Source organism: Oncorhynchus gorbuscha, linkage group LG09 (genome assembly GCF_021184085.1).
Source record: "Oncorhynchus gorbuscha isolate QuinsamMale2020 ecotype Even-year linkage group LG09, OgorEven_v1.0, whole genome shotgun sequence".
Lineage (NCBI taxonomy): Eukaryota > Metazoa > Chordata > Actinopteri > Salmoniformes > Salmonidae > Oncorhynchus > Oncorhynchus gorbuscha.
In genome coordinates, this window is record NC_060181.1 from 82,851,234 (window position 1) to 82,866,050 (window position 14,817).

General features: G+C 43.5%; 1 protein-coding gene across 6 annotated transcripts in view; it reads left to right on the top strand.

Moving 5' to 3' along the window:
• The window catches only part of LOC124044175 (target of Nesh-SH3-like), a 59,302-nt gene that overhangs the window by 29,789 nt on the left and 14,696 nt on the right, over positions 1 to 14,817 (top strand). For all 6 annotated transcript variants that reach the window (XR_006840444.1, XM_046363685.1, XM_046363687.1 and 3 more), the window contains 6 exons: positions 4,274 to 4,348; positions 5,350 to 5,463; positions 8,066 to 8,155; positions 8,764 to 8,973; positions 11,387 to 11,492; positions 12,407 to 12,486. Coding sequence is in view for 5 of the 6 variants with exons in the window: in XM_046363685.1 (XP_046219641.1) it covers positions 4,274 to 4,348; positions 5,350 to 5,463; positions 8,066 to 8,155; positions 8,764 to 8,973; positions 11,387 to 11,492; positions 12,407 to 12,486 (675 nt within the window). In the remaining variant the exon portion in view is untranslated. The remainder of the gene's footprint in view (positions 1 to 4,273; positions 4,349 to 5,349; positions 5,464 to 8,065; positions 8,156 to 8,763; positions 8,974 to 11,386; positions 11,493 to 12,406; positions 12,487 to 14,817) is intronic.

The window sequence follows — 14,817 nt, forward strand, 5'->3', positions numbered from 1 at the left end:
TGTGCCTTTTCAAATCATGTACAATCAATTTGACCACAGGTGGACTACAATCAATTGTAGAAACTTCTCAAGGATGATCAATGGAATCAATGCAATCAGGATGTACCAGAGTTCAGTTTCGAGTCTCATAGCAAAGGGTCTGAATACTTATTTAAATAAGGTATTTAATTTTTGAATTTTTGAAAATTGCAAAAATATCTAAAACCTTTTTCCACTTCGTCAATAGGTGGTATTGTGTGTAGATTGATGAGGAAAAAAAACAGATTTAGTCAATTTTACATTTGACATTTTAACATCACAAAATGTTGAGAAAGGGGAGAGGTCTGACTGCTTTCCGGTTGCACTGTATGTTGCAACAAGCATGACAGTCATTTTGTAAATCAGTGGAAAATATTTTCTCAGGGAATATTGTTCTGGGCAAACCTAAAGCACAGTGTTTTGAACAGTGTTTTTCACTGTCTTGCCAGAGGATTCTGACAGAAACCAGCACACACAACAATCTACTGCTGGTAAAGCTCACACTTCAAAACAGTGTGTGTGTGTTTGTATTTGTGCGGGAGCATGTGTGTGTGTGTGTGTTTTTGTATTTGTATGGGGACATGTGTGTGTGTCTGTGTGTCACTGCTGTTGTAAAACAGTGCAGTGGTTAGGTGTTTTTCACCCAAAGAGACCAGTGAGTGTTTTGTGGGGTGTTGTGAATAATCTGGTTCTTCCATAGCTAGATGCAGGGTTCAGGATGATAAACAGAGCTTCCTCATGATGTCACACCTTACGTTCCCATAACGCCGATCCCCATCACCCAATGAGCAGTCAACAAAAGTTGAAGATTTAATTTTGGGGGGAAAAAAGCATTTAAGGAGCCACAAGGTTTTACGCACAGCCACATTTTCTTTGGCTGAAAGCGACACACACTGTGGCTCTCCAAGACTTTCCCACGCTTGGCTTCAAGTTCTACTTATCCTTGTCTGGTCTTCGTAGCCCCATTGAGGTTGGAGCTCAGTCTGATTTACCCCTGAAAGAGTGACAGGCATGCAGGGTCAGATCCGACTGGGCCAGGGGGTCGACACAAGCCAAGTTAATATTTATGAGGGGGTTTAGTGCTGATAAGGAGGGCTTAGGAACAGTAAATACCCTAGAGGAGATCACGACCACTAATCATTCTCTTGAGATAAGAGTGTGCCAAGTGGAAATGACATGATGTCACATGGGGCCACCTGGGCTGCACACTGGGTGGTCAGAGCTATAGACATAGGCTACAGTGAATAGAATGAACCAGTCTCCCAAGCATTCAAATAACTGCCTCAATCACGCTCAGATAGTGCCTACCACATCAAAGTCAACATTATGGAGAGATGACGCATGTCCAGTAAGTGCATTTACTCAATGAGACCTGAACTAGGGTTGCCAACCCTCTCAGTTTGGCCAGGAGAAAAGATATTCAGGGAGAATTTCCTGAACTGGATTGCTTAACGGTAGATCTGAGTTCAGTCTGAGTGGCCTGTTCTGAGTTTGATACTTCAGAGTCTTCATCACAGAGCTTTGCCCCTAAAATCAGTCCACAGCCTGCTAAAGCTCCAACAGACTTTAAAAGAACATCATTTAGCGAGAGTTTGAACTGGCGTCCGCCTTATTCCCTGGGTTGTGTTTAGTCTGATCCTATTCGTAGGTTCTGGAACAGGAACAATACAGGGATTGTGAAGAATTTTGGCTTGGCTGTAGCAGGGGATTAATTGAGACCAGGTTTCTTGCTTTTCATCTAAAAGATATAAGAACATGCATAAAATGGTATGGTGTCTCAGGGGTCTATTCAATCAGCTCTGCTTTAGTTGACATCCACATAGTGGCTGTTTTGGCGGTGTCAGAGGAGGAACTGCATTAGAGCTGTTAAATCCACAAGCTGCTCCTGTGGCATTATACCTAAAGCCAACATCGGCATTGGCTGCTCGGAGTCACATTAACAGAAATCCCATGCAGACTTGTTTTAAATAGTTCGGACACTGGAATGTGAGATGTAATCAAGTCTGATAGAAATCCTCATGATTTAGTTTCATGATTTTCAAATTGAGCGTAATTATTTCTACAGTAAATGACAACACTTTCCTGTTCTGAATTATAACGCAAGTGGGACGGTGTGGCTTTGTGGCAATAATCAAGAGCAGTTGCTCGTTGATTTGACAGCTGCAGTTCCACCTCCGACACCGCCAAAATATCAGCTACAGTGCCTTCAGAAAGTATGCAGACCATTGGACTTTATTCACAATTTGTTACATTACAGCCTTATTCTAAAATAGATGTAATAATTAAACCTATTCAGCAATCTACACACACTACCCAATAATGACAAAGCAAAAACAGTTTTTTTGACATTTGTACAAATTTATAAAAAATTAAAAACAGAAATACCTTATTTACATAAGTGTTCAAAAACTTTGCTATGAGACTCGAAATTGAGCTCAGGTGCATCCTGTTTCCATTGATCATCCTTGAGACATTTCTACAACTTGCTTTAATTCCACCTATGGTAAATTCAGTTGATTGGACATGATTTGCAAAGGCACACACCGGTCTATATTTGGTCCGACAGTTGACATTGAGTGTCAAAAACCAAGCCATGAGGTTGAAGGAATTGTCGTCCGTAGAGCTCCGAGACAGGATTGTGTCGAGGCACAGATCTGGGGAAGGGTACCAAAACATTTCTGCAAGATTGAAGGTCCCCAAGAACACAGTGGCCTCAATCAATCTTAAAAAGTCCTGCGTCCTCTTCCTGACCAAGAACCCAATGGTCAGGCTGACAGAACTCCAGAGTTCATCTGTGGAGATGGGAGAACCTTCCAGAAGGACAAGCATCTCTGTAGCACCAATCTGGTCTTTATGGTAGAGTGGCCAGACTGAAGCCACTCCAGGGTAAAAGGCACATGACAGCCCACTTGGAGTTTGCCAAAAGCCACCTAAAGACTCTCAGATCATGAGAAACAAGATGTGGTCTGGTGAAACCAAGATTGAACTCTTTGGCCTGAATGCCAAGCGTCACTTCTAGAGGATACCTAGCACCATCCTTACGATGAAGTATGGTGGTGGCACCATCATGCTGTGGGGATGTTTTTCAGCGGTAGGGACTGGGAGACTAGTCAGGATCGAGGCAAAGATGAACTGAGCAAAGTACAGAGAGATCCTTGATGAAAACCTGATCCAGAGCACTCAGGACCTCAGAAATGGGTGAAGGTTCACTTTCCAACAGGACAATGACCCTAAGCACACAGCCAAGACAATGCAGAAGTGGCTTCGGGACAGGTCTCTGAATGTCCTTGAGTGGCCCAGCCAGAACCCGGACCTGAACCCGATCAAAATTCTCTGGTGATACCTGAAAATAGCTGTGCAGCGAACCTCACCATCCAACCTGACAGAGCTTGAGTGGATCTGCAGAGAAGAATGGGAAAAACTTCCCAAATACAGGTGTGCCAAGCTTGTAGCGTCATACCCAAGAAGACTCGAGGCTGTAATCACTGCCAAAGGTGCTTCAACAAAGCACTGAGTAAAGCGTCTGAATACTTATGTAAATGCGATATTTCATTTTTTTTCTATTAGCAAACATTTCTAAAATCCTGTTTTTGCTTTTTCATTATGGGATATTGTGTGTCGATTGATGTGGGAAAACACTATTTAATACCTTTTTGAATAAGGCTGTAACCTAACAAAATATGGAAAACGTCAAGGGGTCTGAAAACATTCCGTATGTGTCGGATATCACTGGTAAATGCTTGATCTTATTGAATCTATGCCTCGGTCTTGCTGACAATTTCTTTGAATCCTCGTGTGGTTTTTAGGTTTCTTCTGACTGCTACTCTTGTGTTTTTTATGTGACGGCTAGGTTTATAGTTGAAGGTTATTAAGAGTGTATGTGCTGTCCCTAAGGAACCTCCAGGGCCCTAGAAGCTCATCCCTACCAACGGGAATCATCTCCTCTTTAAAGTTCTGGAACTACTCATAGCCTATGGCTGTGCAATGTAGTAGGAATTCTCACCATCCTTTTTTTACAAGTCCAATCTGTTGGGCCTGTTTGTATGGCAATGCTTCTGTCCATCACCATCTCCTCTCCAGTGGTTCAGTTGACACTGTGGATTCTCTCTTCTTCATCCCTCTTGAAAAGTATTCCACTGTTTTTTCAAAAGCACAATATTCATCCTCAGTTATGAGTTAATAGGCCTCTCAACAGTGCACTCCAGCGGCCTCCAAATATGTAGTTCTTAACCCTGCTATGGCCTCTATTTCCCAGGCTCCCCTGCAGTCCTGCGTCCCTCTCTTCCTGTCAACAAGAGGCCCAACCTGGTGGGGAAAACAGGGAACAAGGGTGAGGGCAGAACTGACCACTGTTAAAGCAACACAAGTTTTGCACCGAGATCTTAATTTTGTCGTCATTTTGATGGTTCTTCCTTCCCTCAGTAAAGTTCTAAAGCGCCTTGCACTTCTCTGAGGAATACACACACAGCTTTAAACCACTTCTCTGAAGAATACACACACAGCTTTAAACCACTTCTCTGAAGAATACACACACAGCTTTAAACCACTTCTCTGAAGAATACACACACAGCTTTAAACCACTTCTCTGAAGAATATACACACAGCTTTAAACCACTTCTCTGAAGAATACACACACAGCTTTAACCACTTCTCTGAAGAATACACACACAGCTTTAAACCACTTCTCTGAAGAATACACACACAGCTTTAAACCACTTCTCTGAAGAATACACACACAGCTTTAACCACTTCTCTGAAGAATACACTCACAGCTTTAAACCACTTCTCTGAAGAATACACACACAGCTTTAAACCACTTCTCTGAAGAATACACACACAGCTTTAAACCACTTCTCTGAGGAATACACACACAGCTTTAAACCACTTCTCTGAAGAATACACACACAGCTTTAAACCACTTCTCTGAAGAATACACACACAGCTTTAAACCACTTCTCTGAGGAATACACACACAGCTTTAAACCACTTCTCTGAAGAATACACACACAGCTTTAAACCACTTCTCTGAAGAATACACACACAGTTTTAAACCACTTCTCTGAAGAATACACACACAGCTTTAAACGTAACAACTGTGTGTGAGTGCCTGTGATGAGTGCGCACCTGCCATGGTGTATGTGTGCAGTATGTGTGTGTTGTTCTGACTCACTTCTCTTACATAACATCAACACAATTATGCAACACACATATTTAATATATTTTCCTTCAGCAGGAAAACCTCTTAGAGATACACCTGGCTGGGTAGCAGATGACCACAACTGTATCTGTAGCTAATATGACTGAGCTGTGTTTTCTACTCCCTGTCCTCAGATAAGCCTATAGACCTGAAGCAGGGAGACAAGGCATCCATCTTGAAGTCCTTCCCTCTGGTTACGACTAAGCCCTCCAAACAAAAGACCACAACCATCGCCCCGGCCTTGAACGGTACGGTTCAGTGACTGTGTTTCTATATAAATACAGTGCATTTGGAAAGTATTCAGACATCTTGATTTTTTCCTGGTTTCTTTCCCCCTCATCAATCTACACACAATACCCCATAATGACAAAGCAAAAACAGGTTTATAGAAATGTTATGAAATTTACAAAAACTATTTACACAAGTATTCAGACCCTTTACTCAGTACTTTGTTGGAGAACCTTTGGCAGCGATAACAACCTCGAGTCTTCTTGGGTACGACGCTAGAAGCTTGGCACACCTGTATTTGAGGAGTTTTTCCCAATGGACAAATCTGGGTTTGGCGGATGCCAGGAGAAAGCTAACCTGCCCGAATGCATAGAGACAACTGTAAAACTTGATGGAGGACAAAAAATGGTCTGGGGCTGTTTTTCATGATTCGGGCTAGGACCCTTAGTTCCAGTGAAAGAAAATCTTAACGCTACAGCATACAATGACATTTTAGATGATTCTGTGCTTCCAACTTTGTGGCAACAGTTTTGGAAATATCCTTTCCTGTTTTAGCATGACGATGCCCCGTGCAGAAAGTGAGGTCCATTCAGAAATGGTTTGGCAAGAATGGTGTGGAAGAACTTGACTCGCCTGCATGGAGCCCTAACTTCCACCCCATCGAACACCTTTGGAATTAATTGGCATGCTGACTGCGAGCCAGGCCTGTTCTTGTGGCTGAATGGAAGCACATTTCCGCAGAAATGTTTCAACATCTATTGGAAAGCCTTCCCAGAAGAGTGAAGGCTGTTATGGCAGCAAACTCCATATATTAATGCCCATCATTTTGGAATGAGATGCTCAACGAGCAAGTGTCCACATACTTTTGGTCATGTAGTATATGTGTTTTTTTGCACTTTTTACAAACTTTTATTTGTTGAGACCATGGTATCATTCACAATGGTCCCGTGAGAACAAACAATTCATAAGTCAACATGATGATTCAGTAATATAGCAAAAAAAATACAAGATACACTACATTTCAACAACACAAATAAATTATTACTATCAACCAAAACACTCGCAAACCTCTGGAAACCTCAGTGAATTCATCTCTCATCAGCGTTCTAAACTGCCCTATTGGCACCAAGGTTTCCAGATGTAATGTGGATTGTAAATTATACCAAACATGGGGGGGGGCGTTAAAACTAAAGACTGATTGACGTAGGTTGGTAGAGACACGAGGGACTTCAAGAGTTAACCAACCATGTGAGCGGGTTTGTTGCCTCATATATTTATACTTAAAAAATAGATTTAAAAATTTTTACCCCCCTTTTTCATGGTAATTGTTAGTAGTTACTATCTTGTCTCATTGCTACAACTACCGTACGGGCTCGGGAGAGAGGAAGGTCAAAAGCCATGCGTTCTCCGAAACAGAATCAACCACTGCTTCTTAACACAGCGCGCATCCAACCCGGAAGCCAGCCGCACCAACGTGTCGGAGGAAACACCGTGCACCTGGCGACCATGTTAGCGTGCACTGCGCCCGGTCCGCAACAGGAGTCACGATGAGACAAGGATATCCCTCCCTAACCCGGACGATGCTAGGCCAATTGTGTGACACCCCATGGGCCTCCCAGTCGCCTGCGACAGAGCCTGGGCTCATACCCAGAGTCTCTGGTGTCACAGCTAGCACTGTGATGCAGTGCCTTAGACCACTGCGCCACCCGGGAGGCCCCTCAAGTATTTTTATAGAGAACAGAGAATTGAGATATGTTGGAGGCTTGTGCAGAATAGCTTTGTAAACAAAAAGGGAGAAATGAAGTGATACACTTCTATGGTACCACAACATCAAGGGGTTTTAGAGAATGCTGCAGTCTGATGAATAGTGTGACCATAATTAAGAGGTGGCAGGGAGGTTGCCTGTACAACCTGCAGGATATATTTCTATAAATATATATCTATTTTTTAAACATCCAATTTTTGTTAATCCAAAAGCCCAGATATTTACATGCATAAGTGTCATCTGCATATAGATGAATGTTACAGGATTTTGCAGATAGACCAACATTATTTATATAAATAGTAGAGGACAGGTCCCAAAATTGACCCTTGCAGGACACCTTTAGTATTACTGAGGTAACTTGACTTGACACCATCAAGAAGCACACGTGTCCTGTCTGACAGAAAGTTCCCAAACCATTTGCAAGACGCCTTGTTGAGGCCCATTTCAGTATCAAAGTCCTTAGATTTGGACAGTTTTGGACAGTATCAAAGTCCTTAGATATGCTGTGGGTCTATAAATATAGAAAAACAGTGATGCCTATGATCTAAGCAATTTAACACTGCTGAAACATCAAGAATATCATTTGAAGTGCTTAGCTGAAGTTCTTAGCTAAAGTGCTTAGCTGAAGTGCTTAGCTGAAGTGCTTAGCTGAAGTGCTTAGCTGAAGTGCTTAGCTGAAGTGCTTAGCTGAAGTTCTTAGCTGAAGTTCTTAGCTGGCAGCTGCGGACTGTAGGACTGAGCCAGAGATTGAGGACAAAGTTCTGCCGGGGAATGTTGACATATCATCACAGTACTCTTATAGCATGCACACACACTCACTTTGTTGTTTCTCAATCTCATCACCCATCTCTCTGTAGCCACTCGTAATGAGCCAGGTGACAACTCTTCTGTGTTCAGCTCTCTGCCTGCTTCGGAAGTGGACGCCTTGGGCAAGAAGCGCTTCGTAGGTAAGGACACGTGCATCATAACAGTCTTCAACAACTCCCCATGACCTAACTCGCGGTGGACAGGGGCTGGAGGATCACCGAGGACAATAGCCTGGAGAACATTAGCCTTTCGTGCTTCCTCTACCGCCTGTTGTTTTGGATTTGTCTTGTCTGTATCCAGATGGTTGGCTGAGCTCCAGCTGAATTAGAACTCTTGTCTATGGAGTACAGATGTCAGAGATGTTAACAATAATACCACTATACAGCTGATCATAAGCTGTTCGAGGTCTATTTCAATGAATGCAATGTATAATTAATTGCATGTACCCCGGATGTAGAGCAATATGTGACAGTACATTATAAGTGCTCTGAAAAACATTTACCTAAATCTGTAGTTACAATGTTTTTTATGGTTCTTATCCTATTGTGATTCTCTGTAGATCAGTTGGTAGAGCTTGGCGCTAGCAATGCCAGGATAGTGGGGTTTAAAATGTCAAATGTAATCCTATGCCGCATTACTGAAAGTCGCTTTGGATAAAATCGTCTGCTAAATGACGTATGTTATCACAGAGTTCTGTGTCTTTTAGGATATTATTGTTTGAGCACCAACCCTTTAATGTCTTTTCCAGCCCCTCATGTGCTCTATAAGACGGACAAGAAGCCAGACGAGCCGTGTTCCATAACACACTCCCTCAGCTTCTTCCCAGAGGAGGAGGGGGTGGAGCAGAACGTCACCGCACCCCCCCGCTTGTCCCCCTCCAATGTCACCGTGGTGACCGTGGAGGGATGCCCCTCCTTCATCATCCTGGACTGGGAGAAGACTGACAACGACACCACAGGTTTGTGTGTGAGTGTGTGTTCGTATATATATGTGTGTGTGTGCATATATACGTGTGTGCGTATACATGTGTGCATGTGCGGGTGTGTGTGCTTATACGTGTGTATGTGTGAGTGTGTGTGTGCGTGCGTATGTGCGCGTATATATGTGTGTTTGTGTGTGTGTGCGAGTGTGTGTGTATATGTGATTGTGTGTGTGTGTGTGTGCTGATACACGCGTGTGTGCGCATATATACAGTGGGGTCAAAAAAGTATTTAGTCAGCCACCAATTGTGCAAGTTCTCCCACTTAAAAAGATGAGAGAGGCCTTCAAATATGACAGACAAAATGAGGGAAAAAAGTCCAGAAAATCACATTGTAGGATTTTTAATGAATTTATTTGCAAATGATGGTGGAAAATAAGTATTTGGTCAATAACAAAAGTTTATCGCAATACTTTGTTATATACCCTTTGTTGGCAATGACAGAGGTCAAACGTTTTCTGTAAGTCTTCACAAGGTTTTCACACACTGTTGCTGGTATTTTGGCCCATTCCTCCATGCAGATTTCCTCTAGAGCAGTGATGTTTGGGGGCTGTTGCTGGGCAACACGGACTTTCAACTTCCTCCAAAGATTTTCTATGGGGTTGAGATCTGGAGACAGGCTAGGCCACTCCAGGACCTTTAAATGCTTCTTACGAAGCCACTCCTTCATTGCCCGGGTGGTGTGTTTGGGATCATTGTCATGCTGAAAGACCCAGCCACGTTTCATCTTCAATGCCCTTGCTGATGGAAGGAGGTTTTCACTCAAAATCTCACGATACATGGCCCCATTCATTCTTTCCTTTACACGGATCAGTAGTCCTGGTCCCTTTGCAGAAAAACAGCCCCAAAGAATGATGTTTCCACCCCCATGCTTCACAGTAGGTATGGTGTTCTTTGGATGCAACTCAGCATTCTTTGTCCTCCAAACACGACGAGTTGAGTTTTTACCAAAAAGTTATATTTTGGTTTCATCTGACCATATGACATTCTCCCAATCTTCTTCTGGATCATCCAAATGCTCTCTAGCAAACTTCAGATGGGCCTGGACATGTACTGGCTTAAGCAGGGGGACACGTCTGGCACTGCAGGATTTCAGTCCCTGGAGGCGTAGTGTGTTACTCACGGTAGGCTTTGTTACTTTGGTCCCAGCTCTCTGCAGGTCATTCACTAGGTCCCCCGTGTGGTTCTGGGATTTTTGCTCACCGTGATCATTTTGACCCAATGGGGTGAGATCTTGCGTCGAGCCCCAGATCGAGGGAGATTATCAGTGGTCTTGTATGTCTTCCATTTCCTAATAATTGCTCCCACCGTTGATTTCTTCAAATCAAGCTGCTTACCTATTGCAGATTCAGTCTTCCCAGCCTGGTGCAGGTCTACAATTTTGTTTCTGGTGTCCTTTGACAGCTCTTTGGTCTTGGCCATAGTGGAGTTTGGAGTGTGACTGTTTGAGGTTGTGGACAGGTGTCTTTTATAGTGATAACAAGTTCAAACAGGTGCCATTAATACAGGTAACGAGTGGAGGACAGAGGAGCCTCTTAAAGAAGAAGTTACAGGTCTGTGAGAGCCAGAAATCTTGCTTGTTTGTAGGTGACCAAATACTTATTTTCCACCATAATTTGCAAATAAATTCATAAAAATCCTACAATGTGATTTTCTGGATTTTTCTTCTCATTTTGTCTGTCCTAGTTGAAGTGTACCTATGATGAAAATTACAATCCTCTCTCATCTTCTTAAGTGGGAGAACTTGCACAATTGGTGGCTGACTAAATACTTTTTTGCCCCACTGTATGGTTGTGTGCGTATACGTGTGTGTGCGTGTATACTAGTGTGTGTGTGTGTGTGTGTGTGTGTGTGTGTGTGTGTGTGTGTGTGTGTGTGTGTGTGTGTGTGTGTGTGTGTGTGCGTGCGTGTGTGTGTGTGTGTGTGTGTGTGTGTGTGTGTGTGTGTGTGTGTGTGTGTGCGTGCGTGCGTGCGTGCGTGCGTGCGTGCGTGCGTGCGTGCGTGCGTGCGTGCGTGCGTGCGTGCGTGCGTGCGTGCAAGAGCACGTGCACAGAGGTTCATAATGCTCTCTAGGTTATTGAAGAGTGAAGTCCTAACTCATAAGACTCTATTACAATGGGTCTTTTAATAACATCCTGAAACTCCATCTGTGCTCCATCAGGATAACTCTACAGTAAGAACATGTCGTGGAGGTGGAGTGTTGCGACAACATATTTTCAGAACGCTTTCTTTGGCCCAGTCCTTGTCAACCGCACCCAAATCCTCAGAGTCCTGTCTTTAAATGTTATATTTGCCTCGTTAAGACACATAAATCACATATGTATGATATCAATGAGGTTGTAAATATATAATTAAACATGTTGTGTGGATTTGCTGCTTCTCATTTGATCAGAGTATGAGGTCATTTCAAGAACCCAAGGACCCAATGGAGAAGAGGTGTCCATCCTGACTACCAACCAGACTCACACTGCTGTGGAGAATTTAAAACCAGAGAGCAGGTGTGTGTCTGTGTTTGTTTTTATGTGGTGTGCGGAGGCTTGCTGGAGCAGGGTTGGGTTGGGAAGGTTCATTGTGTTTCTAATTATGTTTGATCCTGATATTGGTGTTGGCTGGGAGTTAGAGATTCATAGAATAAACCAGATTAACCAGAACCTTATCCTCGGCTGGGTCTGTTTCACCCACCACAACATCTGAACATCACATACTTTATGGAACAGCCATTAGCAAAGTGTGTGTGTGTGTGTGTGTGTGTGTGTGTGTGTGTGTGTGTGTGTGTGTGTGTGTGTGTGTGTGTGTGTGTGTGTGTGTGTGTGTGTGTGTGTGTGTGTGTGTGTGTGTGTGTGTGTGTGTGTGTGTGTGTGTGTGTGTGTGTGTGTGTGTGTGTGTGTGTGTGTGTGTGTGTGTTTAAGTGAGAGAGTGTGAATGTATGTGTGTGTGTGTGTGTTGAAGTGAGAGAGTCTCTGTGTGTGTGTCTGTGTGAGAGAGAGAATAGGAGAGAGAGGCAGAGAGAAAGAGCAAGAGAGAGAGGGAGATGGAGAAGTAGAGAAAGGTAGAGGGGGCCGTGAGCAAGCACTGGCCTCTGCTCAAGGCTGTAGAGAATACAAATATTAAGTCTCATAGTGCTGGAGAAGGGTGGAATATAAACTCAAGCTCCACAAAGTTTAAGATTATAGCGAACAAGCACGGTTTCCATGTGTTTGATACCATTCCATTCACTCCATTCCAGCCATTATTATGAGCAGTCCTCCCCTCAGCAGCCTCCTGTGATGTGGAATCTCCCGTTTACATTCCTTTGCTGGGAAAGCTATCTCACCATGGCGATCGGAATAGAAAGTTCTGTATATAAAAAGGAGATTTTGGAATGACTGAGCTGGTTTAACATCATGGTGACTTTTTCTCTTTCTTTTTTCAGTTACGAGTTCAAAGTAAAACCCAAGAATGAGCTTGGGGAAGGGCCTGCCAGTGAGGCGGTGTCGTTCAACACAGAGTCAGGTAGGTGGAGAGCCAAAATGGACTCCACTGTATCAAATCAAATGTTATTGGTCACATACACGTGTTTGGCAGTTATTGTGGGTGTAGCGAAATGCTTGTGTTTCTAGCTCCAACAGTGCAGTAATATCTAACACGTAATATCTAACAATTCCACAACATATACCCAATGCTCAAAAATCTAAGTAAAGAGATGATGAATTAAGACTATGTATTAAGAATATATAATTATATTTGATTGAGCAATATCAGAGCGGACAGTATGTCTGAATACACTTCCATAATGGAGCCGGAATGGAGGCCAGCTCCAGATAGAAGTGCCCATTGGGCATGGATATATCTATGATCAGCTTTCCATTCCCATATCCAAATGTTAACCGTTGATGGAAACCATGCTGTGACGGCCCTGAATTTTTTTGAACCGTCTCAGTGCAGCTCCTTCCAATAGGGCGCTTTCCCTTTAATTCCCAATTAAATAGCCAGTATCAGCTGCGCAAAAGTGGGGTTGTGATGGAGACGTGAATGAGGATGTGTTCAACCCTCAGTTCCGAAGCTTCTCTATTCCGTTTGTTTTGTTGCCGTTAAACGTGTGTTTTGTAGCCTAAGAGAGTTTACCCAGGATCGGATCCACTCTTTGCGTCCCTGGACTACACCTCTCCGTTCTTCGTGGCCTTTCTCCGCTGGAGATCTATTGGCGGATTGGATTGTCTGACTGACCGACTGACTACCACCTTTTTGTATACGGTATTTCATTTGTTTGGATGTGATGTATACTGTGATTTGTGTAGTTAGTGGTAGTTGAGGACTTAATTAAGAGTTGATCCGCTTTAAGGTTCTGTGGTAAAGTAATTGTTATATTGATTGTATGTTTAATACTGGGTTTACGCTACACGGAACGAACGGACAAACATCGCGTGACAAAAGTCACTTGAGTTCACTGAACTCCTTTACCGGGCAGGACTCTTTTTAGGCCCGAGGTACAGGACATTTCTGGAGGAACCAGAACTCATTGTGATATTATTATATATGTGTGTAATCATTGTTGTTGCTAATACAACCCATGCAACAGAATATAATTGTTTTTGAAGTTCTTTTCAATGTTTTAAGGGTTTATGAAAAGTTTATTTCCATCCTGACTTTTACATACGTCCTTTGTATTGGTGTAGACTTGACGGACCAGATGGGACTCATTCCCACCCAAACTAAAAGGAGAAACTAATGTTTTCTCTGGTAGGCACAACCTACCTGGCACCCCTATAAATAATAACCTCAAGTCAAAACCGTTACATAAAAAATGGCACCCCAGATGGGACAGCTCAACATTGAGAACTAACCAAAGCAAATATTTTGTGTGGAATTAAAACAATGGATTCACCCCAAGATAATGTGCTCATCCATGTCATACCTGTCAATGGGAATACACAGGGCCATTCTGACCATCAAGCTGACAACGCAAATCATAATGTGAATGGAGATAATGGAGTTGCTTTGGGCCAGAGCCCTGGGAATCTGAATGCCCGGCCTGAGCCACAGGCCACAGGAGGTCTAACCAGTTACTCACTTATTGACATGGATCTGTGTGGAAGTACTGAGCTAGCCCTCCCTCTGACACCCAACCTTCCTCCATTGTCTGGTTTATCTCCAGAGGTTGTAGTCTTACAACTTCAAGGTGACATCCTTGATATTCGTCGGACTCAACAACATCTCCAAACTCTTATCCACCATAATTTCAAATGTCTGAGGGAAGAGCAACAACAGAGTGCCATGGAATTCAGAAACTCACTGAGCACTCTAACCCGCACGCTGACAGAGCTCAGTGAGAGTGGAAGACGGGAAATTACTGGTGCCCTGGACAGGCAGTTTGACTACCAACGAAACCAACTCACTGCCACTCTCCAATGGCGCCTGCAACATCACCACACTGAGGTCCTCAAGGACGTTAATTCTGTTTTTTCTCCCATGGTTAACACTGTAGGCCACTTGCAGAGAGAACTCTCTAATTGTGTTAAAATGTTGGATGACGTGTCTGTGGACATGGCCTCCATTAGGCACAACTCCTTACACAGAGTTTCTCTGGTGTCCACTTCTGTTCAGACCACTGAGGGCCAAGCTGGCACCTCTGAACAGCCAAGACAAGGCAATGCTACAGTCATCACTGTCGATGGACTGGTTCGCTTGGGACAGCAGTTTGAGAAGGACAGAGAATGCCAACAGCAATATGACCAGAGAAAGAAACAGACACCCAAACAGTTGCCCAAGACAGACCATCAACAACAGCCAGAGTCTCCAGCCAAGACCTCTCTCATGTTCTCTTGGAGATGTAGCCAAAAGGGA